Genomic DNA, 27579 nt, shown 5'->3' on the forward strand with positions numbered 1-27579 from the left:
TAAGGCCTGTATTTTATATATATATATAAAATAAAATACAGGCCTTATGATTGTTAACATTTTTGTGAAAAGTTCAAAACAGGTCAGAGTAATATGGTGAATTCCCTGTGGGGACAAAGTTGGGTTGAATTGAGTACTCTTTTGGCCAGTGAAAGACCCCTTAAGACAGTTTTGTTCCAATACTCGTTAAACCGTTTTCCTTTGTCAGTGTTAGTGTGGATATTAGCACAGCGGTGTTCTCTCCAAATGGCACCATATTCCCTATATAGTGCACTACTTTTGACCAGTGCTTTTTGAACTGGCTGTCTTCCCAGGACCCTGAACCCAACAAGACACTACACTTCAAAATTTGAAGTGGGAGACAGACATTGTTCCTGTCTGCACAATCCACTTAATGTCGCCTACCTAGAGTTCGTACCAATTTAATTGTGTTATTTCTAACAAACTCAAGACGAAACATTTCAGCACAACATTTGCATGAACTGATGTGTGATTAGATACAGGCCAAGTTGTGCAATGGACCAGATCTAATGTGTGATATAATGTACTAACTACTAGACAGGACAGGAGATTTCTAAACAAGTTTAAATTAAATATTTTTTTATTTCACAACAATAAACACATAGGTTGCTTTTTGTTCAATCCTTAACATTTCTACAACATAGGGATTGGAGAGCTGTACGATGGCTGGTGCACAAAGAAGTCCCTTCCTGTCTGAAGAAGTCTGAAGAAGTCTGGAGACAGCAGGCAAGATGAGGCTCTGAAGGACTGCCTCTTGGTGTTGGGTGAAGTTGCTCCTAGATGCTGATCTGGGGTCAGTTTAGCGTTCTCCCCACTAATGGTTAAGGTTAGGATTAGGGGAGGGGAAGCTGATCTTAGATCTGTACCTAGGGGAACTCAACCCGGGAGTACTGACTACCTCCTTTACCAGCTCCAGAAGAAGAGTCGACTGCCGTGCTTGGCTGGCTGCAGTTGGCCCTCGATGACAGGGTTGGGCTCCGGCCGGGGTCTCGAGTGGTAAGCATTCTCAGGAAGGGGCCGAGAGGTGTCCACCTTTGTCACCTGAGAAGAAACACATAAGGGTTTAAACTTCAGAAAATACAAGATGAGGGAGAAAAAAGGCCGGTTTGTATACTATGAGTATGTAGAGTAAATTTTTTGCGCTTGAAAGAGAAAGCATAAACCAAGTACATAGGCTGAATTAAAATATGTGTCAACAAGCTTCAAGCTGTTTTCAAATGTGAGATAGTACCGTTTACCCTAACCTTAAAGGGATATTGCGGGATTGAGATTTAGGTCATTTTTCTACTTACCCAGAGAGTCAGACGTACTCATGGATACCAATTGTATCTCTGCATGCAGTTTGGAGATGATTGAAGTTAGCATATTGTTAGCTTAGTACAATTTCTGGAAGTCTCCAGGTACAGTAGCCAGCTCCTTTCAAAAGCAGGGAAATAAACATAGCTACTTTCCCCCCCCCTCTTGCTTTTGTTCTTTTCCATTTGAGCCACTCAGTTGTTGTGACATGGTTGAGGTGGTAAACAGAAGATAGTCCTATTTGGTAAAAGACCAAGTCCATATTATGGAAAGAACAGCTTAAAAAAGCAAAGAGAAACGACAGTCCATCATTACTTCAAGACATGAAGGTCAGTCAAGTCTGGACATTTTCAAGAACTTTGAAAGTTTCTTCAAGTGCAGTCACAAAAACCATCAAGCGCTATGATGAAACTGGCTCTCATGAGGACCGCCACAGGAATGGAAGACCCAGAGTTACCTCTGCTGCAGAGGATAAGTTCATTAGAGTTAACAACCTCAGAAATTGTAGCCCAAATAACACTTGGGAGTTCAAGTTCAAGTAACAGACACATCAACTGCTCAGAAGAGACTGCGTGAATCAGGCCTTCATGGTCAAATTGCTGCAAAGAAACCACTACTAAAGGACACCAATAATAAGAAGAGACTTGCTTGGGCCAAGAAACACGAGCAATGGACATTATTTCCACATTACACTGGTGGAAATCTGTCCTTTTGGTCCCAACTGCCGTGTCTTTGTGAGAGTAGGTGAACGGATGATCTCCGCATGTGTGGTTCCCACCTTGAAGCATGGAGGAGGAGGTGTGATGGTGCTTTACTGGTGACACGGTCAGTGATTTATTTAGAATTCAAAGCACACTTAACCAGCATGGCTACCACAGCATACTGCAGCGATACACCATCCCATCTGGTTTGCGGTTAGAGGGACTATCATTTGTTTTTCAACAGTTTATTCCAGGTGAAGCTGGTTGACAGAATGCGAAGAGTGTGCAAAGCTGTCAAGGCAAAGGGTGGCTACTTTGAAGAATCTAAAATAGATATTTTGATTTGTTTACCACTTTTTTGGTTACTACATGATTCCATATGTGTTATTTCTTAGTTTTGATGTCTTCACTATTATTCTACAATAACGAAAATGGTAAAAATAAAGAAGAACCCTTGAGTAGGTATATATATATATATATATATATATATATATATATATATATATATATATATATATATTTTAAAGTGTTATTGAAGTATTGTGGTTACAGGTTCACCTGCTTCATCTAAAGCCTATGATTTTAGGGTGTTGCTATAAGGTCACCAACTGCTAACAGTCAGTATCTAGATAATGTGTGTGAAATGCATCATAGTGTGTGATGTTAACAGAGAGGTTTATTTTCTGGGTGACCTGAACATTGACTGGTTAGCAACTAGCTGTCCTCTCAAGAGGAAGCTTCTAACTGTGACTAATGCCTGTAATATGACTCAGATCATCACTCAAACAACTACAGTGCATCCCAATAGTGTTGGATCTGTGACATGCAGCACTGGAATTATTTGTAAAATTACTTATGCCAATTGTTGACAAGCATGCACCTGTTTTGTATTTGTATTTAACTAGGCAAGTCATTTAAGAACAAATTCTTATTTACAATGACGGCCTACCTCGACCAAACATGGACAACGCTGGGCCAATTGTTTTGCTCAGTGAAACGACCTGTCCCGATTGGTCATAGACTCTTGCTAGAAAACTTTAATGAGCAAGCCTTCCTTCATGAACTGGCCTCTGTAAAATGGTACAGAATCAGCTTGATCCCCTCTGTCGAAGACGCTTGGACCTTCTTTTTTTATATTTTCAGTGGTATTGTTAACAAACACACCCCCATAAAGAAAATGAGAATTAAAAACAGGTTCAGCCCCTGGTTCGACCGTGATCTTGCAGAGTTACTCCACCTCAAGAATTGCATTTGGCGAAAGGCTCAGCACACGCATACTCAGGCTGACTGGCTCTCGTTCAGGCAAATGAGAAATAAGTGCACTCAGGCTATCCGGAGGGCCAAAGTAAGTTACTTTAAGGAGCAGTTCTCTCTCTCTGGGTCTAACCCCAAGAAGTTCTGGAAAATGGCTAAAGACCTGGAGAATAAACCCTCTTCCTCACAGCTGCTCATGTCCCTTAATGTTGATGTGGTTGTTACTGACAAGAAGCACATGGCTGAGCTCTTTAATCACCACTTCATTAAGTCAGGATTCCTATTTTGACTCAGCCATGCCTCCTTGCCCGTCCAACATTTCCTCATCTCCCACCCCTTCTAATGCAACTATTGCCGATGCTTCTCCCTCTTTTTCCCCTGCCCCGCTACAAAGTTTCTCCCTACAGGCAGTCACTGAGTCCGAGGTGCTAAAGGAGCTCCTGAAACTTGACCCCCCAAAAACATCTGGGTCAGATGGTTTAGACCCTTTCTTCTTTAAGGTTGCTGCCCCCATCATTGCCAAGCCTATCTCAAACTTTTTAACCCATCTCTCCTTTCTGGGGAGGTTCCCATTACTTGGAAGGCAGCCACAGTTAGTCCTTTATTTAAAAGGGGGAGATCAAGCTGATCCTAACTGTTATAGGCCTATTTCTATTTTGCCCTGTTTATGAAAAGTGTTGGAAAAACTTGTCAATAATCAACTGACTGGCTTTATTGATGTCTATAGTATTCTCTCGGATATGCAATCTGGTTTCCGCTCAGGTTATGGATGTGTCACTGCAATCTTAAAGGTCCTCAATGATGTCAGCATTGCCCTTGATTTTAAGCAATGTACTGCTATTTTTATTGACTTGGCCAAAGCCTTTGACACGGTAGATCATTCCATTCTTGTGGGCCGGCAAAGGAGTATTGGTGTCTCTGGCCTGGTTTGCTAACTACTTCTCTCAAAGAGTACAGTGTATAATGCCAGAAAATCGGTTATCTCAGCCACTGCCTGTCACCAAGGGAGTACCCCAAGGCTCGATCCTAGGCCCCACACTCTTCTCAAATTACATCAACATAGTTCAGGCAGTAGGATGATCTCTCATCCATTTATATGCAGATTATACTTACCCTCCCCAGATTTTGTGTTAAATGCTCTACAACAAAGCTTCTTAGTGTCCAACAAGCTTTCTCTGGTAAGAAGAACTGTCCTCTCCCCACAGGTGTGATTACTACCTCTGAGGGTTTAGAGCAAGTACTTGGGAGTATGGCTTGACGGTACACTGTCCTTCTCTCAGCACATATCAAAGCTGCAGGCTAAAGTTAAATCTAGACTTGGTTTCCTCTATCGTAATCGCTCCTCTTTCACACCAGCTGTCAAACTAACCCTGATTTAGATGACCATCCTACCCATGCTAGATTACGGAGACATCATTTATACATACATGATTTTTTGTTAACCTGTTAGGGCTAGGGGGCAGTATTTACACCGCCGGATAAAAAACGTACCCGATTTAATCTGGTTACCACTCCTACCCAGTAACTAGAATATGCATATACGTATTACATATGGATAGAAAACACCCTAAAGTTTCTAAAACTGTTTGAATGGTGTCTGTGAGTATAACAGAACTCATTTGGCAGGCAAAAATGTGAGAAGGTTTCATTCAGGAAGTGGCCTGTCTGACAAGGTGTCGTTCTTCTTGTCTCTGTTTATTGAAGAGTGAGGATCTTAGCTGTCCCGTGACACTTCCTACGGCTGCCATAGGGTCTCAGAAGGCGGTAAAAAGCTGAATCGTGGCTTTGCAGGCTCTGGCTGAAAAAAAGTAGCGCGTTTGGGTAGTGGCTGGTTACAGTACTGTGAGACTCAGGCTCGTGCACGCGTCGACCGAAAGCTTTGTTTACTTTCCTCTGTTTAGCTAAATGGACATTCCCGGTCGGAATATTATCGCTTTTTACGAGAAAAATGGCATAAAAATGGATTTTAAACAGCGGTTGACATGCTTCGAAGTACGGTAATGGAATATTTAGATTTTTTTGTCACGAATTGCGCCATGCGCGACCCTGATTTACCATTTCAGATAGTGTCTGGGACGCACGAACAAAACGCCGCTATTCGGATATAACGATGGATTATTTTGGACCAAACCAACATTTGTTATTGAAGTAGCAGTCCTGGGAGTGCATTCTGACGAAGACAACAAAAGGTAATCAAACTTTTATAATAGTAAATATGATTATGGTGAGTGCTAAACTTGCCGGGTGTCTAAATAGCTAGCCCTGTGATGCCTGGGCTATGTACTTAGAATATTGCAAAATGTGCTTTCACCAAAAAGCTATTGTAAAAAACGGACATATCGAGTGCATAGAGGAGGTCTGTATCTATAATTCTTAAAATAATTGTTATGCTTTTTGTGAACGTTTATCATGAGTAATTTAGTAAAATGTTAGCGAATTCCCCGGAAGTTTGCGGGGGGTATGCTAGTTCTGAACGTCACATGCTAATGTAAAAAGCTGGTTTTTGATATAAATATGAACTTGATTGAACAAAACATGCATGTATTGTATAACATAATGTCCTAGGGTTGTCATCTGATGAAGATCATCAAAGGTTAGTGCTGCATTTAGCTGTCTTCTGGGTTTTTGTGACATTATATGCTAGCTTGAAAAATGGGTGTCTGATTATTTCTGGCTTGGTACTCTGCTGACATAATCTAATGTTTTGCTTTCGTTGTAAAGCCTTTTTGAAATCGGACAGTGTGGTTAGATTAACGAGAGTCTTGTCTTTAAATAGCTGTAAAATAGTCATATGTTTGAGAAATTGAAGTAATAGCATTTCAAAGGTTTTGAAAATCGCGCCACAGGCTTCAACTGGCTGTTACGTAGGTGGGACGAATTCGTCCTGCCTAGCCCAGAGAGGTTAACTAGTAAATAGTGGCCTACAGCAAAGTGTGTTTAAATCATTCTAACTTGTTAATTTCTGCTAGTTAGTTTTTGCTGTGGGTTTTCTGCTAGTTTGTTTTTGCTATGGGTTTTAGCTTGCTAACTGAGGAGTGTTAATTCACCTGTTTCCATACATGTTTCATTTTAAAAGGAGTTGTTTAATCTAACTGCTTAACTATTTATCTGTACATGGAATTGTATTTGTTTTTACTTATTTTTTACCCTAATCTTTACAGGAAAATGCCACGGGCACTATCTGATGTATGGAAACATATCACTGCAGCTAATGTAGAAGGAAAAGCTGTGTACATTTGCAAATACTGTGCCAAATCATATGTGAAAAACAACAAAGATGCAGAATTATCTGGCTAAGTGCATAAAGTTCCCTCAGCGCTCACAACAAGCAACCTCTGACAAAAGTCTATTTGAGGTGGAAATGATGAATCAGACACGTTATCGACAGCAACAGCTCATGGTCCTCCTGGAATTAGATTTTTTTTTTTTACTCAATGGAGGAACGTAGTCAGAGAAATGCAGATGAATGTCTTGCTTGAGCTGTGTATTCAACTGGTTCACCTCTGATGCTCACAGGCAATGTGTATTGGAAGAGATTTCTGAATGTTCTTTGCCCAGCATACTTTATCTACTAATTTGCTGGATGCAGTGTTCAACAGAGTTCAAGTGAAGGTCAAGCAAATTATAGAGAAAGCAGACTCAACCAGTATTCTACAAGAGCACAGACACAAGGGACAACAGACACACCCATTGCAGATGAGCTGAAGGCAGTCAATGACCTTGGACCACAGAAGGTATTTGCACTGGTGACAGACAATGCTGCGAACATGAAGGCTGCTTGGTCTAAAGTGGAGGAGTCCTACCCTCACATTACACCCATTGGCTGTGCTCCTCATGCATTGAATCTGCTCCTCAAGGACATTATGGCACTGAAAACAATGGATACACTCTACAAAAGAGCCAAGGAAATGGTTAGGTATGTGAAGGGTCATCAAGTTATGGCAGCAATCTACCTCATCAAGCAAAGTGAGAAGAATAAGAGCACCACATTGAAGCTGCCCAGCAGCTGGAGTCTCTTTCTTGGAGTCTCTCCAAGAAATGGCCATATCACAGTCTGCCAATATGGACAGCCCCATCAAGAGGATCCTCCTGGATGATGTATTTTGGGAAAGAGTGGTAAGCAGCCTGAAACTCCTGAAACCTTTAGCAGTAGCTATTGTACGGATTGAGGGAGACAATGCCATCCTGTCTGATGTTCAGACTCTGCTTGCAGACGTAAGAGAAGAAATCCATACTGCCCTGCCCACTTCACTGTTGCTCCAAGCAGAGGAAACTGCAGTTCTGAAAAATATCAAAAAGCGTGAAGACTTCTGCCTGAAGCCCATACACGCTGCAGTGTAAATGTTAGAGCCCAAGCATGCTGGCAAGAGCATCCTGTCTAGTGCAGAGATAAACAAGGCCTATGGTGTCATCACTAACGTTTCTCGCCACCTTGGCCTGGATGAGGGCAAGGTTCTTGGCAGTCTGGCGAAGTACACTTCCATGCAAGGGCTTTGGGATGGAGATGTAATATGGCAGTCGTGCCAACATATCTCATCAGCCTCCTGGTGGAAGGGACTTTGTGGATCTGGGGCTCTTTCCCCTGTTGCCTCAATCATCCTCCAAATCCCACCAACATCAGCCGCCTCAGAGCGCAACTGGTCCTTGTTTGGGAACACACACACCAAAGCATGCAACAGGCTGACCAATACAAGGGTTGAGAAATTGGTGGCCATCCTGGAAAATATGAGGCTTTTTGAGTCTGACAACGAGCCATCCTCAACAAGGTTGGAAAGTGACAGTGAAGATGAGGCCTCAGAGTCTGATGTTCAAGAGGTGGACATTGAGGAGGTCCAGGGAGAAGACATGGACACCTGAGAGGAAGACAACCAAAGCTTTAGTTTCTAGAATATCATTTTGAAAACGTTTTTGGGAGATGCGATGGATCATTGGGGATCATTCAATATTCCTTTTCTTTTGATGTTCAGTGAAATCATCCCATGTGAAGAGTCAACTCATTTAATTAAAGTTCAATTCTTAACTAAATTGTTTGGGTTTTTTTCTATTGGAAGGATTTAATCATTTGCAATTATGTCTACTTATGATAAGGTAAAATGTTTATGTTTCTGTCTCCATATGATAAATATAAACATCTACATTTAAATTGTATTAATATAAAATGTGCATATATTTCCGTTAATCCCCATATATCCCGTTAATTCCCATATATTCCCATTAATTCCCACGGAAAGTTTCCACCTCTGAATATTCCCCAAAATGTGCAACCATAATTGTGTTACTAAGTCACCTGCTCATTATTGACTAGTTAAAATGTGAGATATATCTCACATATATATTATTGTAAATAATTCGAAGAAATTATCAATCTCCTAATGAAGTGAATGGAACGTTGCAATTCACTAACTCATTTGCATAAAGTAGTAAAAAGTAGAATTCTAACTTCATAAATTGTAACAAACTTTCAGTTTTGCACAAAGCATAAGGATTTGTTAATAATATGACGACCCTACCCTAAATTATTGGTCTTAAATTACTGTAATTGTGTATTCTGTACTGCCTCACGTGTATATTAAAAGGCCCACATTTGCATAGTATAGCTTTTTAATTTCATACATTTTTACTTTTATTCGAATCAACTCTGTTCTACACCAGCCCTGAAAATGTCATAACAATATGACAACCCTATCTTGAGATACTGGACAAAACGTGTTGAAAGAATTGAGACAGGTGATTTGGTGCCATTTTTGAGTAGAGATTAACATTGACCAGTCCACGACCTCTCTGACCTTCTCCGATCACTTGAAAATAAGACCTCAGCAATGGTAAGGCCTATCCTCATGAAATAAATGTTCTGTGTTCCTGAGAAGCTTCTCTATAACATGGAATAAAAAGTATAACACCACAACCACAGTTTCACTTTGATCCCTAACACCCTAGTAATGTATTTTCATTATGTGTCGGACAAAGTTTGATTTTGGAAGAAGCTAACCGCTTAGCTAGATAGCTAACTAGCTACTAAATTAGCACACCAAATGCACAACAGCAGAGCATTTATCACATTTTAGACAGTTAACTTAATAGTTATAAGATACCTTAGCTGGCAAAAAATTGGCTGTGAATTCCATACTGTAACTAGATCACCTGGTATGTGCTGTACAACAGTGAGTGACTCAAAAGGCTCCGGACTCTCATTGTTGTGTGCTTGTAAACAAACATCACATGACTGGGGACTACCGGTAAGGTTCATAATGAAACATTTGGTGACAGGTGAAATGAAGTACGTGATCTTCTTTATCTCCTAACGTATTGCACATGTTGACTGCATATATTTACTTAAAAAGTAGCTACAAATATTACAATAAAAAAAACGCTGACAGTAATAAAAAAAACATCCCGTGGCTATTTCCAAATACCCCAGGATAATGTAATGACGCCACAAAAGAAATACAGTGCTAAACGTGCAACACAGCATTCCGAATGCCCAGAACTAGCCTAGGTGCTGCCATTGGCGTCAGCTAATGGAGATCTCAATAAAATTGAATTAAATCTACTCCAAAGCTGGGTGTTTGGTCATTCAATAGTTAATAAATGTGTAAATTTGACTGATACTAGATTCTACCCACTTCCTCATTATGTCCGTTGTCGCATAGCGATGTATAGAGATCACAACAATGTAGCCGTCTCAATGGCGCTGCCCGTGCGCTCACAGATAGGTTGCGATTTCTATTATCAGTCAAATTAACGAATTTATAAAATATTGATTACTATGTGTAGCTTTTTAAGTCTGGCTGACTCTGGGTAAGTAAAAAAAAATATATATATATCTAAATGTCAAACTCTCGTAGTATCCCTTTAACACTGCTGGAGGACTGAAAGGCAAGTATACAGCTGGTCATTCAAAAGCTAAAAATACTTCAAAGAGGATTAACTGTTGCACGTCAGGGGCATAATATATCAGAAATCTTTTCATTACAAAGGTTATTGTTAAATGATTGCTAGTGAACTTGGGGCTTGGTGTCACCCTATGAGAGTTTGTCACATTCCAAAACAAGAAATCCACAACAACCCGCTAGCTAGCTTACCTTGCACTGTAGGGTATAGCTAACAGTGGATGTTAGAGACTAGAGGTCGGCCGATTATGATTTTTCAATGCCAATACCGATACCGATTATTGGAGGACCAAACCCCCCCCCGCTGCCGATTAATCGGCCGATTATTATTATAATAACAACAATACTGAATGAACACTTATTTTAACTTAATATAATACATCAATAAAATCAATTTAGCCTCAAATAAATAATGAAACATGTTCAATTTGGTTTAAATAATAGTGTTGGAGAAGAAAGTAAAAGTGCAATATGTGCCATGTAAGAAAGCTAATGTTTAAGTGCCTTGCTCAGAACATGGGAACATATGAAAGCTAGTGGTTCCTTTTAACATGAGTCTTCAATATTCCCAGGTAAGAAGTTTTAGGTTGTAGTTATTATAGGAATTATAGGACTACTTCTCTCTATACGATTTGTATTTCATATACCTTTGACTATTGGATGTTCTTATAAGCACTTTAGTATTGCCAGTGTAACAGTATAGCTTCCGTCCCTCTCCTCGCTCCTACCTGGGCTCAAACCAGGAACACATCGACAACAGCCACCCTCGAAGCAGCATTACCCATGCAGAGGAAGGGAAACAACTACTCCAAGTCTCAGAGCGAGTGACGTTTGAAACGCTATTAGCGTGCACCCGGCTAAATAGCTAGCCATTTCACATCGGTTACACCAGCCTAATCTTGGGAGTTGATAGGCTTGAAGGGGTGGGTATAATTTGTGGAACGTTCCAACAGGAATCTGTTCCAAAAAACGTAAAGTAAAAGGTTGCCAACCAACAATGCATACAAAGTAGCAACGCATACAAACCTAACTAACTAGCTGCCGAATAGGCATCAACTCACCACGTAGCTTATTCTTAATGTTTGTCCATAGGCAAACAGACATGTGAGGACAGACATTTTTCGGAATAAACGTGATGAGTGAAAAACGCAATGAAATAGACCACTCCCTACCCGGTATCTTATTCTGCCGCTATACAACTTTGTATGCGTTGTTTTTTGGAAACCTTGTTATTTACGAAGTTTTTGGAATAGATTCCTGTTGGAACGTTCCACAAATTATACCCACCCAGGTTGAAGTCATAAACAGCGCAATGCTTGAAGCACAGCAAAGGGCTGTTTGAATGAATGCTTACGAGCCTGCTGCTGCCTACCACTGCTCAGTCAGACTGCTCTATCAAATCATAGACTTAATTATAATATAATAAACACACAGAAATACGAGCCTTAGGTCATTAATATGGTCGAATCCGGAAACTATCATCTCGAAAACAAAAGTATTTTTCTTTCAGTGACATACGGAACCGTTCCGTATTTTATCTAACGGGTGGCTAAGTCTAAATATTCCTGTTAGGCATTGATGTTTATGGTTAGGTACATTGGTGCAAAGACAGTACTTTTTTCGCAAATGCGCTTGTTAAATCAACATCCGTTTGTCGAAGTAGGCTGTGATGCAATGAAAATTAACAGGCACCGCATCGATTATATGCAACGCAGGACACGTTAGATAAACTAGTAATATCATCAACCATGTGTAGTTAACTAGTGATTATGTTAAGATTGATAGTTTTTTATAAGTCTAATGCTAGCTAGCAACTTACCTTTGCTTCTTGCTGCCCTCACATAACAGGTAGTTGGCCTGTTAATCTTTGTGGAGTGTAATGTAAGCCAGGTGGTTAGAGCGTTGGACTAGTAACCGAAGGTTGCAAAAACGAATCCCCCCTGAACAAGGCAGTTAACCCCCGTTTCTAGGCCGTCATTGTAAATAAGAATGTGTTCTTAATCTGACTTGCCTAGTTAAATAAAGGTGTAAAAAAGATATTATATTTTTTTTTAAATGTAAAAAAAAATAGGAAAAATAAATTTGAAAAAACATCGGCAAATCGGTGGCCAAAAATACCGATTGTTATGAAAACTTAAAATCGGCCCTAATTAATCGGCCATTCCGATTAATCGGTCGACCTCTATTAGAGACAGCTGCTTGTACGTCCAAAACAGAGACTGTTGCACAGAAATGAAAAGCTAACGTTTGCTAAATAGCTTGCAAACGCAAGCCAACTTTTTAATCCCAGATCTTGTCGGGTTATTATTAACCTCTTGACGGTCGCCTAGGATGGGGCATTTTGAAAAAAATTCGTGCCCATTTTAAACGGCCTACTACTCAAACTCAAAAGCTAGGATATGCATATAATTAATACTTGTGGATAGAAAACACCCTAAAGTTTCTAAAGCTGTGTGAATGGTGTCTGTCAGTATAACAGAACTCATATGGCAGTCAAAACCCCGAGACAGATCGAAACAGGAAGTGGAATTCTGAATTGCGAACTCAACTTCATCACGTTGCCTATTAATCACACCGTGAGCTATGGTTCATTGAGCACTTCCTATTGCTTCCACTAGATGTCCCCAGTCTTTACAAAGTGGTTTGAGTCTCCTACTGTTAAAACTGAATGAATGAGACGCTGTGGAACGTGGTCACACGGAGAGGGCCATCACCATTATGACGCCGGCGCCCCTGGTTACCATCCCCTTTCGAAACGTTTTGAAACACAATGCAATCATCCCCCTCGAATCTTATTGGCTCTCTTGTTGAAAAACGCCCTGAAGATTTATGTTATACAACGTTTGACATGTTTGAACGAACCTAAATGGGAAAAAAATGCATTTTCTCGAAATGGCTGTCCCGCGGCCGACGGAGCATTTGGATCAGCCTTCAGACGCGCTAACAAGAACAAGCTCTTGGAACATAAAGGAGTAATTTTTTCGAACTAAAATACATTTGTTGTGGACCTGGGATTCCTGGAAGTGCTTTCTGATGAAGACAACCAAAGGTAAGACTAGATATGCGATTGTTCCAAGATGGCGCTGACCTGTAACGTTAGCCTATTTTTCAGAGTATCGCATCCCCTTTCATCGCAAAGTATGATTACCCAGTAAAGTTACTTTTAAATCTGGCATTACAGGTGCTTTCAAGAGATATTCATCTATAAATCTTAGAATGACAATATTACATTTTAAAAATGTTTTCGAATAGTAATTTAGTAAATTGTGGCTCTGTTTCATCGGATGCATTTGAGGGAAAATAGTTAGTCAACGTTACGCACCGATGTAAAATGCTGTTTTTATATATAAATATGAAATTTAACGAACAAAAGAATGCATGTATTGTGTAACATGATGTCCTAGGAGGGTCATCTGATGAAGATTGTCAAAGGTTAGTGCTGCATTTAGCTGTTTTTTGGTTATTTGTGATGCATGTGGTTGGTCGGAAAATGGCTATGTGGCTACTTTTACGATATACTCCTCTAACGTAATCTAATGTTTTGCTTTTGCTGTAAAGCCTTTTTGAAATCGGACAACGTGGTTCGATTCAGGAGAGGTGTATCTATAAAACGATATAATTTGAGAAAAAAAATGGAATTTTTTTAAAAATAAAATGTTGTTATGCTAATGGCGATATGATTTTTCGCTGGATGTCCGCACAGGGGTTAAATGATTGCTAATGAACTTGGGGCTTGACGTCACAAGTTACATTAACGGCATACCGGATGTTACTGTCAAGTAACTTATAAATGCCCAGAACTATACTGCGAGGCAATAAAGCTGAAAGCAATATGCCTCCGGGGGACTCACCTTGGACAGTTCTCCCAGGTTGGGTCTCTCCCAGCCAAGCTTGTCCAGCACACAGCTGTCAAAGGCCTGCTGCTGCTTGCGGCACTGACGGAGCTCTGCCAGGTTGGAGTAGTCCAGGCAGGTCCAATACTCTGTGAAGGACTCAGCACAGCTTCCTTTTATCTGCCTGGAGGAAAAATTGAAGCAAGCATTTGTTAAGGACAACTTTTTTTAAGGTGACAATTCAGACAATCACTTGCCCAGGCAGCTGTTGACTTAATTACTTAAAGAGTGACTCCCATTAAAAAGGAACGGATCTCTTTGTAAACGGCCTATGTGGCATAGGTGAGTCATTAACGGTTGTTCTAGTGTCATTTGACTACATTGTACAGTGCCTTTGAAAAGTGTTCAGACTAGGGACGCACGATATAGTCGGTGAGAATATCAGAATCGGCCAATATTCGCCAAAAATGCCAACATCGGCCCGATGTCTAGTTTAACGCCGATGTTAAAGCTGAAGTGCATACCTATATAACGTAGGTAGGTGACGTCATGACACCATGAAAAATACAGCGCTAAACGTGCAACACAGTATTCCTAACCTAGCCCACAATGTCTGCGGTGTGGATCTATTTTGAAGTTTCAAAGGGAGATAACAAAAAGGCCATACACAACGTTTGTGCTGCTATTATGTCCCGAGGAGGGGAGAGAGTGAAATCTTTCAACACCACAAACCGAATTACTCATTTGAAAGTGCATCACCCCCAGACGTTCAGCGACTACTTGGAACAAAAGGAGAAAAAAAAACAAAGTGCACACTTCCAACAACTAAACAAGTTCAAGTCAAGCAGTCATTTGAAAGAGTAAGTACATTTCAGCGAGACAACTCAAAGGCGAAATCCCTTAATGCCAAGGTAATGGAATTCATTGTCCTTGAAAATCAACCGTTCTCTGTTGTGGATGAGGTTGGTTTTCGAGCCCCGGTACACACTACCAAGTAGGCGCTATTTTTCAGATTGCCCTACCGGAGTTACACAGTCTTGTTGAATCGCACATCGACGAGCTACTTGCTATGGGCGTCGCTGCTATTAGCTTTACGACTGACATTTGGACCAGCGATGTCAGCTCCATGAGCATGCCGAGTCTGACAGCACAGTGGGTCGACTAGGATTTCGTATTGAGGAAAGCCATTTTGCATGCTCAAGAATGTGTTGGTTCTCATACCGTTGCTGCCATTTCAATGGCATTTGAGAAAATGTTTGAAACTTGGAAAATCCCCAAGAACAAAGTACACGCTGTGCTACGTGATAATGCACGTAACATGACAAAGGCTTTGGAAGAATGCGGAGTCGCCAGTTTGCCATGCATGGCACACACGCTGCAACTAGCTGTGAACGAAGGTGTTTTGGCCCAACACAGCATATCTGACAGTGGCAACAGGTAGGAAGATAACGGGTCATTTTAAACACTCACAGAAGCATACAGTCACCTGAAAGCAATACAGGAGCAGCTTGGAGTGAAAACAAAAAGGCAAGACGTTTCCACCAGATGGAACAGTACTTTTTACATGATCAAGAGCCTGCTGGAACAAAAACGAGTGCTTTGCGTGTACGCTGCTGACTGAGTTACCTGCAACAATCAGTACAAACCAGTGGACTCTCATTGAAAACATGAACACACTCTTAGCTCCATTTGAACAACTGACTCGAGAAAAAGCTCTTCAACTGCGTCTGCAGCAGACATGATACCCTCTGTCATGGCATTGAAACACCTGCTCAACAAAACTTCCGACACAGACCATGGGGTTAAAACTTGCAAAAGTACTCTACTAGACACTGTGAACAGGCGATGCGGTGGCATTCTCTCTGAGCCTCTTTACTGTGTCGCCACCATGCTCGATGCTAGGTACAAGGACCGCTACAGACAAGAAACAGGGTTTACGTGAAATGTTAACAGACACAGTTGGACAAGATGGAAACCGACACAGTGACAGTGCGCACCGAGGAAGAGGACCCACGACAGAAGAGGCCACGGACAGACAGGGATGAAACGTCACTGCTTGACATGTATGATGAAATCCTGGTTGAGAATGAAACGACTGAACAAAAGAACAAAACAGCACAGCAAGTAAGTGGAAGAAATAGGTTTTGATTATGTTTTACTGGTAATGGGGACATACGTAAATGCCAACAAAGTAACTTTTTGGTCAGTGTGTGTGTGTGTGAGAGAGAGTGAGTGAGGCGTTGTATTTTCAGTTACTACATCGGCCAATATTTGCCAATGTTGATCTATGCCTAATGATCCTTTGGAATGCAAAAATAATATGTTATATTAAATGTACTAAATCCTCCCCCCCCACCACCACATTATTTGCAGATACTAGGATACCTGACAGAACCTACTATTCCCAGGAATGAAGATGCACTTGGACACTAGAGAAGTAACAAGCACCGTTTCCCCATACTAGCAAAAGCTGCGCGCAAGTATCTTGGTGCTCCCTGTACTAGGGTGGACAGTGAGCGCCTTTTCAGTGCAGCTTCACACACTGTAGACGAAAAAAGAAACAGACTCTCGTGACAAAGCCGAGCAGGTCCTCTTTGTGAAGAAAAACCTCACCCAAATGTTAAAATTGTAAATGGGCAGTCATATTGTAACCCAGCCATCTAGAGTCACTGGAAAAATGTTTACTAAGCCTAATGGCTTTTCTGTTGTTCATTCATGGCTGGTATAGGTCAAGATTTTAATTTAAAGCAGTTTTTTTCCCCTAAATGAAAGATAGTTTTGTAAATTTGCTCTCATTTTATTAATCAAGTCAGTTGAGCACATTCGAAAAGTTTGTTGTGTCATTTATAGCAGTTTGACAGCCTAGAGACAGTAATTTTTTAAAGCAGTTAAAGCTAAAATGATTAACTGCATTTTAGTTTAAACCAATATTCCTGTCAAAGCATTTAAGTTTCTCGATATGGTCAAGGTTGGCTAGTAAGAAGAGCCACCAACAACTTAACCACCTTTGTAATGCGGGGCAGCTAAAATATTTGTGTCATGAATATCTGTTGTGCGATAAAATACATTCACGGATGTGTAATTTTTGTAATTTACAAGTTATTGAACAATCTGTTCCTAACTTAAATGAACATGTGACACTGTTTCAACTATTTAACTGTACTAGAATGCTTAAAAGGCTGCTAAAATGTTAAATATCGGTATCAGGGTTTTTGTTTTTGGGAAGGAAAATATTGGATATCGGTGTCGGCCACAAATGTCATATCGGTGCATCCCTAGTTCAGACCCCTCGACTTTCCCCACATTTTTTGTTACGTTACAGCCTTATTCTAAAATGTATTAAAATAGTTTTTTCCCCCCCTCATCAATCTACACACAATACCCGATAATGACAAAGCAAAAACAGTTTAGACATTTTTGCTAATTTATTAAAAACAAAAAGAGGGAAATATAAAAATGTACATAAGTATTCAGTCCCTTTACTCAGTACTTTGTTGAAACACCTTTAGCGGCAATTACAACCTTGAGTCTTCTTAATCGTTCCCTCGATCCTGACTGGTCTCCCAGTCGCTGCCGCTGAAAAGCATCCCCACAGCATGATGTTGCAAACACCAGGCTTCACAGTAGGGATGGTGGCAGGTTTCCTCCAGACGTGACGTATGGCATTCAGGCCAAAGAGTTCAAACTTGGTTTCATCAGACCAGAGAATCTTGTTTCACTTGGTCTGAGAGTCCTTTAGGTGCCTTTAAGCAAACTCCAAGTGGGCTGTCATGTGCCTTTTACTGAGGAGTGGCTTCTGTCTGGCCACTGCCATAAAGGCCTGATTGGTGGAGTGCTGCAGAGATGGTTGTCCTTCTGGAAGGTTACCCCATCTCCACAGAGGAACTCTGGAGCTCTGTCAGAGTGACCATCGGGTTCTTGGTGACCTCCCTGACCAAGGCCCTTCTCCTCTAATTGCGCAGTTTGACCGGGTGGCAAAGTCTACGTAGTCTTGGTGGCTCCAAACTTCTTCCATTTAAGAATGATGGAGGCCACTGTGTTCTTGGGGACCATCAAGGCTGCAGAAATGTTTTGGTACCCTTCCCCAGATCTGTGCCTCGACATAATCCTGTCTCTGAGCTTTATGGACAATTCCTTCGACCTCATGGCTTGGTTTCTGCTCTGACATGCACTGTCAACTGTGGGACCTTATATAGACAGGTGTGTGCCTTTCCAAATCATGTCCAATCAATTGAATTTACCACAGGTGGACTCCAATCAAGTTGTAGAAACATCAAGGATGATCAATGGCAATAGGATGCACCTGAGCTCAATTTCGAGTCTCATAGTAAAGGGTTTGAATACTTATGTAAATAAGACATTTCTGTTGAATTTGATATATTAGCATTTCTAAAAACCTGTTTTCACTTTGTCTTATGGGGTCATGTGTGTAGAATGCTGAGAATTGTATTGTATGTAATTGATTTTAGAATAAGGCTGTAAAGTAACAAAATGTGGAAAAAAGTCAAGGGGGTCTGAATACTTTCTGAAGGCACTGTAAATAGGATAATTTGTCATAAAGTCAGTCTTGTATAAAACAGAGTTTGGAACCTCGGTGTCGCAACAAGTAAATTAAGATTAGGTTTTGATTTGACGATGTCCATTTGCCCACTAACATGGGGTGAACAGCTGTGCTGATTGCGCTTTATCGAATAGCGTAGCCAGTGAGACAGACTTGCCCAGCAGCTCTGAGTATCTTGGCTATTGATATGTGCCTTAATCTTTGGTGTGACTTCCTACCATATATGGGCATGCGAATGTTTAAGGGTAGGCTGAGCCGATGACCTCATTTCAAGATGGCTGCTACCTACATTCCGGTTAGCGTTGTGTAGCATAAAAATAAAACACGGAATACATTGATACACACCGAAAGCCGGGACTCCAAGGATAAGATTACCTGTCTGGCTGTGACCTACCGTTATTGATCACCAGCCCTGAGAGTCAAAATGTTTATTTTACACAACGTTTTCACCAAACATCTTACAATGTAAGCTTTGATTTGGTCTGTGTTTGAGCTATAGCTACATGGGGGTAAAAACTAAGATAATCGAACAGGAAGCTAAAAAGAAGGCAGCTATGAATAAGTATTCCGACATAGAAGCTTTGAATATCCGGACTCGGATCAGGGGAGCGATTTCGACTCAGCCGACAAATTTCACTTTCTAAGTTCTCACCTCTGCCTTTGTCTCCAAAGTGTTACTGTTTGCATTGTGTGTTCTTCACACCTATGTGAGTCACTTTACAAATAAAGTTTAGGCTTGGTGTTTTTACTTTACAGTAATGTCGTTTTGTACATTTAGTCAACTGTAATTCTGTGTGTCTTACAACAATGAATCCCTTTATTTTATTCACCAGAGTGGAGGATGCAGAGGATTTTGATGACGTTTGAGAGCCACCACACCCCAGCAAGCGCCCCCGCCGGTCAAGGTCTTCACCCCCGACTGCTACGTCAATCACCCCGTCTGATGGTTCTACATCCACTTTTCATAGACCTCTTGAAAAAGAAAAATAGGGGCTTGTGGCACCATTCGTCCTAACAGAATCGGTTTCCCCAAGACCAAGGTAAACGACATGACAAAGACAGCGGACAGGGAGACCATACGTTGGATCAGGACTAACAAGCTGCTTTTTGTGAAATGGAAGGACACTAGGCAAGTACACAGTACAAGGCATTCAATAACAACTATGTCTCAAGGAGGGTGAAAAGGGAAGAATGTCCCCATTCCTGTGAAGGACTACAATGCCAGCATGGGGGGGTGTCGTCCTATCTGATCCACTGATAAGCTACCACCAGGTCTTCCACAAGACCAGGAAGTGGTATTCTTATCGGCAGACTCAACAGCCTTGGTTTCTCAAATGACTGCCTCGCCTGGTTGACCAACTACTTCTCAGATAGAGTTCAGTGTGTCAAATCGGAGGGCCTGTTGTCCGGACCTCTGGCAGTCTCTATGGGGGTACCACAGGGTTCAATTCTGGGACCGACTCTTTTCTCTGTATATATCAACAATGTCGCTCTTGCTGCGGGTGATTCCCTGATCCACCTCTACGCAGACGACACCATTCTGTATACATCTGGCCCTTCATTGGACACTGTTAATTAACAAACCTCCAGATGAGCTTCAATGCCATACAACACTCCTTCCGTGGCCTCCAACTGCTCTTAAAATGCTAGTAAAACTAAATGCATGCTTTTCAACCGATCGCTGCCCGCACCCGCCCGCCCGACTAGCATCACTACTCTGGACAGGTCTGACTTAGAATATGTGGACAACTACAAATACCTAGGTGTCGGGCTAGACTAAACTCTCCTTCCAGACTCATATTAAACATCTCCAATCCAAAATGAAATCTAGAATCAGCTTCCTATTTCGCAACAAAGCCTCCTTCACTCACGCTGCCAAACATACCCTCATAAAACTGACTATCCTACCGATCCTCGACTTCGGCGATGTCATTTACAAAATAGCCTCCAACACTCTACTCAGCAAACTGGATGCAGTCTATCACAGGGCCATCCATTTTGTCACCAAAGCCCCATACACCATCCACCACTGCGACCTGTATGCTCTCGTCGGCTGGCCCTCGCTACAGATTCGTCACCAGACCCACTGGCTCCAGGTCATCTTCAAGTCTTTGCTAGGTACAGCCGCCTTATCTCCTGGATATTATAAGGTGAATGCACCAATTTGTAAGTCGCTCTGGATAAGAGCGTCTGCTAAATGACTTAAATGTAAATGTAAATCTCAGCTGACTGGTCACCATAACAACACCCACACATAGCACGCGCTCCAGCAGGTATATCTCACTGGTCATCCCCAAAGCCAACACCTCCTTTGGCCACCTTTCCTTCCAGTTCTCTGCTGCCAATGACTGGAACGAATTGCAAAAATCACTGAAGTTGGAGACTTATATCTCCCTCACTAACTTGAAGCATCAGCTATCTGAGCAGCTTACCGATCGCTGCAGCTGTACACAGCCCATCTACCTACCTCATCCCCATATTATTTTTATTTACTTTTTTTGCACACCAGTATTTCTACTTGCACATCATCATCTGCACATCTATCATTCCAGTGTTAATTTTCTAAATTGTAATTACTTCACTACTATGGCCTATTTATTGCCTTACCTCCTCACGCCATTTGCACACAATGTATATAGACTTTTTCTATTGTATTATTGACTGTACGTTTGTTTATTCCATGTGTAACTCTGTGTTGTTTGTGTCGCACTGCTTTGCCTTATCTTGGCCAGGTCGCAGTTGTAAATGAGAACTTGTTCTCAACTGGCCTACCTGGTTAAATAAAAAGGTTAAATAAATACATTTCAAAATAAGACTTTTTAACCACTTTGTAGACATTGCTTCAGTAAATGTTTTCATTCTCCACAAGCAGATGGCCAAAGCTAAAGGTCAAACCCCTCTCTCCCAGTTGGCCTTTCGAGAGCAGCTGGTATTGGAAATGGCTGAATCAGGGCCCAACACAACCATCACAAGACCCCCCCCCCCACTCAAGGTGAGCGCCACTATCCAACACACATGTCAAAAGGAAGAACTGCAAGCATTGCACAAAACACGGGCGGGGGGTGAAATGCCAGACCTCCTGTCCGAAATGTCAGTTCGCTTTTTGTTTCCTGGCAGAGAGGGACTGCTTCAAAGACTATCATGACATGCACAAGCTACGGTCTAATCATCTACACCTGGGATGTAAAACGAACACGAATGCCATTTGTAAATAGTTTATTTCTATTTTTGCACCTTTAGTGAAGGACGTGAGTAACCAAGTTTGTGTTTGATAAGACGTAGATGTATCTATCTGTTGCTTTTATATTGTAAACAGTTCATTTGTATGTGGGACCAACACATTGGATATGCCGAGGCTAAACGTTCAGGATATCCCCTGCATGTCCACCGACACCACCACGTTTGAGAGAGGTTGTTGTAGAAAATGTATTTTTTTTATAGTGAAAAATAACTTTTAGGCACATCCAGTGTGCAAAAACAGTGCAGACTGTTTGGAGAGGTTTAGGGACACTTGGAAACGTCCCGTGACCACACCTGACACCACTTACTAAAACATCTGCCCATTTATAGTTGTTAGGTCTATCATCCCATTTTCTTCTGATATTGTTCACATGTTGTGGAAGCCATCTGATGTGTTTCCAGCTTTGGGCATGAATAATTCACTAATAGCTTGTCAATGAAAGATTACTTTCAAAATAAATAAAAGTTATTTGTGTGTGCTTGATCTTGTGTATTCTGAAAATATACCAAGTTTTGGCATGTCAGATTCATGTAATTACACATGAATAGCAGTTACTTTTGGGTATGTCTATAAAAAAGCAACATTTTGCCATTACATTTGAGGTTAAGACATGTTCCAAATTTTTTTACTTGAGAAATACTGCATCTTGAGAAATACTGAGTCATCTTCATTTTGGGGACTTAGAGGAAGTGAAATGGGCTTCTGTGTCTACAGTGTCTCATGGAGGACAAACATCATTAACCAAACGTGGAATCGGTCAGGAAACACACCTCTAAGACAGGGTTTTCATTAGGAAAATGTGGCGCCAGACCTCTGACTGGCAGCATTTTAATTTACCGGACATTTGAGAAATCTACCGGACCCATATGCATTGGATGTATAACCTGATTAGGGCATCCATCCACGGTGCTCAGAATGACAAATCACATTCAGATTATGGTAATTAATATTAACAGAACATGCAAGTCGAGGATGGTCAGCTTGTCGAGAAAAAAATAGCCTATTCCAAATCGGACTATGGGACAATTGTTGAATATTATACACTACCTACCGTTCAATGGTTTGGGGTCACTTAGAAATGTCCTTGTTTTTAAAAAAAAAAATATACTAATAATAATCCATTAAAATAACATCAAATTGATAAGAAAAACAGTGTAGACATTGTTAATGTTGTAAATGACTATTGTAGCTGGAAAAAGGCAGGTTTTTTATGGAATATTTACATGGGCGTAGAGACCAATTATCACCAACCATCACTCCTGTGTTCCAATGGCACGTTGTGTTAGCTAATCCAAGTTTATCCTTTTAAAAAGGCTAACTGATCATTAGAAAACCCTTTTGCAATTATGTTAGCCCAGCTGAAAACTGATGTTTTGATTAAAGAAGCAATACAACTGGCCTTCTTTAGACTAGTTGAGTATCTGGAGCATCAGCATTTGTGGGTTCGATTACTGGCTCAAATGGCCAGAAACAAATAACTTTCTTCTGAAACTCACCAGTCTGTTCTTGTTCTGAGAAATGATAGCTTTTCCATGCGAGAAATTGCCAAGAAACTGAAGATCTCATTTACATTACATTTAAGTCATTTAGCAGACGCTCTTATCCAGAGCGACTTACAAATTGGTGGATTCACCTTATGATATCCAGTGGAACAACCACTTTACAATAGTGCATCTAAATCTTTTAAGGGGGGGGGGGGGGGGGGCAGCTTCATTAAATAGTACCCGCAAAACACCAGCCTCAACGTCAATAGTGAAGAGGCGACTCCGGAATGCTGGCCTTCTAGGCAGAGTTGCAAAGAAAAAGACATATTTCCGATGGCCAATAAAAATAAAAGATTAAGATGGGCAAAATAACACAGACATTGGACAGAGGAAGATTGGAAAAAAGTGTTATGGACAGACGAATCTAAGTTTTGAGGTGTTCGGATCACAAAGAAGAATATTTGTGAGACGCAGAAAAAATGAAAAGATGCTGGAGGAGTGCTGCATGGTGACCGCTCATGGACTGCACTCTTCAAGTCATTCCACAGATTCTGGATGGGATTTAGGTCGGGGCTCTGACTAGGCCACTCAAGGACATTCACCTTCTTGTCCTTCAGCCACTGTACGGTTGCTTTGGCGGTGTGCTTTGGGTCATTGTCATGTTGAAACGTGAACCATCTTCCCATTTTCAACTTCCTGGCAGAGGGATGCAGGTTCTCCTCAATAATCTGTAAGTATTTTGCACTGTCCATTTTCCCTTCTATCCTGATAAGTGCTCCAGTCCCTGCTGCAGAGAAACACCCCCACAACAGGATGCTGCCAGCACCGTGCTTTACTGTAGGCATGGTGTTCTTTGGGTGGAAAGATGTATTGGGTTTTCGCCAGACATATCGTTTTGCATTCAGGCCAAAAAGTTCAATTTTGGTCTCATCTGACCACAGCACCTTTTGCCACTTGGCCTCAGAATCTACAAATGTGCTTTTTGGCAACGCTCAAATGAGACTTGATGTGGCTTTTTTTGAGGAGTGTTTTTTTTCTTGCCACCCTCCCATAGAGGCCAGATTTGTGGAGTGCTTGTGATATTGTGGTCACATGCACACATTGACCAGTCTTTGCCATAAAGGCCTGAAGCTCCTTCAAAGTCACCATTGGCTTCTTGGTAGTCTCTCTGATCAGTCTCCTCCTTGCCCGGTCATCCAGTTTGGAGGGACGGCGTGATCTATGCAGGGTCTGGGTGGTGCCATAAGCATTCCACTTCTTAATAATGGTCTAAACTGTGCTCTGAGAGATAGACAAAGCCTTTCCACAACTTTATCTCATAGATCTTTTGAAAGTACCTTTCCGCCCATAGTGGATTCTTTGCTTTGAATTGCACTACTAAGCAGTGGAGTCCTCTAAGAACAACTGCTTTTATTCTGAACTAATCAATCACTACAATTGATCACAGATGGAAGCCAATTTGCTTGATCTGTGATCTGGAAGGTGGTTGGTTATACCTCAGCAGGTTTGCAATCAGGGGAGGGGGAGGGGGAGAGAGACGACTTGGATATTGTGGGTTACTGTGTGTAAATAAAGCCAGAAAACGTATATTTTATGTGTTTTAATTTCAGGCTGTATGGCAACAAAAGGTGAACATTTTGAAAGGGGGAGGTGACTTTCTATACCCACTGTATATGGCTGATTTTGGTTAGGCTACTTTGAAGCAAGGCAAGACATGCCACATAATAAGTAGTAAAACATTTAGGTTTTAAACAATTAAGTATATGTTTTCAAAATGCATACTGCCTCCAGCTCATTGAAAAGTGGTGTGCGACACGCTGGAAAAGCCTGCCTTCCGTTACCTATGTATTTGCTGTTTTAGATGCTGTAGCAGCACATCTTGTGCTGTCTGACAGAGTCTCTGCTGAAACTAGGCTCTGTATCTGTATGATAAACAAGATACATAACAAATATATACTGCACAGACATGCACATTTAATTCCACTAAATTATGCAAATTAACCTATAAACCGATAAGCATGACAAGTCAAATGAATTTTCTATTGACTGGTATTTACATAAATGAATAGGCTATAAAATAATTATTTCACAATGAGATTTTTCTTCTTCTCTCAGACAACTGGCCAGTGCTCATTTTATTTACCAGCTTTTCTATTTAAAAAAAAATGCAGCCAAAAGCGGGCTATAACCGGCTAACGGAAAACTCTGCTCCAAGACTGAAATCTCGTTTTTCTCATGAGCAACAGAAAAACACACGTGGCAATCCGCGAGTTCAGTTGCTCTTTAAGCCTTTTGCTCCTATCAGGAGAATAGGCCACTGACGAATATCCCAAATCACACTCCGGCAACTCCCATCTTACCCAGGCAACTAGAGTGAGTTCTAAATGTATCCCTTTCCAAGCACATGCGTTGACTTTCTTATTGAGGAATTAACAAGTGGGTTCATAATATTATAATAATGGAACCAGATTTTGTTAAAAGACGTTCCAGATGCATGTACTACTATCTAGCTACCCCTAGGATTATTTATATTTTCAATGCTAGTAAGCTACAACTTTGAAGTGGGTGTAGGACCTCCAAAGCCTAAACAACCAGGTGTAATTATAAATGTGTCAAATCTGGCACCATTACAATAATTACATGCATTACCATTCTCAGAAACCCTATGTTTACATCTGGGACCAGAACTGTTTATTGGTTCCTGCTTTGGAAGTGGTGCTATTTGTGGACCTGACACAGAGAGAGCCTGCATGTCAAGCCCTGCCCCATTCAGTGACAGCTACCAGTCACTGCAGAGGTGTGTGCACGCACGCGCGCTCGTCCGGTAGTGTTATTAGTGCACAGCAGCCTTATGTAAACACAGACACCATGCCCCACAGTGAGACAACCCAGGCAGACCACTTCCATCTATATCCCAACTATGACAGAGAAACAGCAGCCTATAGTTATCCTATAGCTACAGCCTCCCTCTCTTGACTCTTGTTGGTCAGTTGCAGAACAGAAGTGGAAAGGTAAACATGTGCTAAGTTTAACCCAAACATAACATACACATTAACTTATTCACCGCTGTAAAGGCAATGTCAAAACACCCTGGTTGAGAGTTTCATTGGATGAAAACAAAGCGGTTCAAAAAACTATAAATCAAAACAGCAGACCTCAAAGATTAGCACGCTATTGTAGAGATAAGAGAGCTGAATGTGGATCAGCAGTTTCCTTCATAAACATACAGCCTGACACTGGGGTTCACATCTTTTGTTTTTTAAACACACGGAGGCTTAAAATCGCATCACAACTATCACTGATTCTTTAACGACACTAAAACAGTCTTGAAGTTGCTCAAGTTAAAACAGACCTACCTTTGTCACTTGGGTGTGAAGTCACTCAACACTATGATTGCCTACCTGAAGAAGTTAAGAGCACACTCGTTGACTTTCCTCCCTTCATTCAGACACTTTCTTGGGTCCTTCTCCTCCCAGCGACAGAGCATGAACTCCTTGTTGGCCTTGTCACACTGAGAGCCATAGTGGTGGGCAGCTCCCTTCAGCACCGCAGACGACACACTGATCTACACATGAGCAAGGGAAGAATATGACACTATTTAACACAAACACACATACCATATTTAGACACGTCTTGCCTACTTCAATATCAAACATTAACAGCCTAATCTAGTTACCTATTGCAAAATAATTCCACAACACGCTAGCTTGTTAGCTTATCTTGCACTGTAGGGTATAGCCAGAAACCCTGGGTATGTTAGACAGCTGTGTTTGTATATCCCAAACGCTAGCAAACCTTCTACCCAGATCTTATCGCAATCTAGCTATGAGTATAGAATACTTTCCAATCACCACAAAAGCTAGCACACGAAACCTAGCTACTAAACCTGTTAGAAAGCCAGTACAGTAGTAGCCTATTTAGAAAACGTTATAACTACCGGTTCCCAGCCTGCTAGTGCTATGCTAGCTGCAATTGCAGCTGATTTAGCTAACTAGCAAGCTAGCATTGCCAACCAATATTCAATACTATGATTCGTGCTAACCTCCTCAACATTCAAGTCGTTAAAAGTGGGAACCTCCACCGAACCCGGCATGGTTCGGTGTATGTTAGAATAATCAAAATTAGAAAATAAAGTGATAAACTCCTCAACACACTCAAGGTCCTCGTCTACCTACAGGACGAACCCGCACAAGGAAGGTCAGTGTATTGCGCATGTCTGCAGGTTTCGAATGCATTTCAGTGACGCAATTTCTTTGCGACGCAAAACTGAGAAAATGTGAGCCAGTTCGTCTCTTTAC

General features: G+C 41.3%; 1 protein-coding gene across 1 annotated transcript; it reads right to left on the bottom strand.

The window, feature by feature from the left end:
• Positions 1 to 583: 583 nt before the first annotated feature.
• On the bottom strand, positions 584 to 27512 carry ndufa8 (NADH:ubiquinone oxidoreductase subunit A8). Its single transcript, XM_014125913.2, has 4 exons — positions 27324 to 27512; positions 26683 to 26846; positions 14014 to 14179; positions 584 to 1062 (listed from the first exon to the last, which is right to left on the bottom strand). The coding sequence occupies exons 1-4, from the start codon at positions 27372 to 27374 to the stop codon at positions 925 to 927; spliced, it is 519 nt and encodes a 172-aa protein (XP_013981388.1). The 5' UTR covers positions 27375 to 27512; the 3' UTR covers positions 584 to 924.
• Between the last annotated feature and the right edge of the window lie 67 nt (positions 27513 to 27579).

The sequence above is a fragment of the Salmo salar genome, chromosome ssa01 (genome assembly GCF_905237065.1).
Source record: "Salmo salar chromosome ssa01, Ssal_v3.1, whole genome shotgun sequence".
NCBI classification, from domain to species: Eukaryota; Metazoa; Chordata; class Actinopteri; order Salmoniformes; family Salmonidae; genus Salmo; species Salmo salar.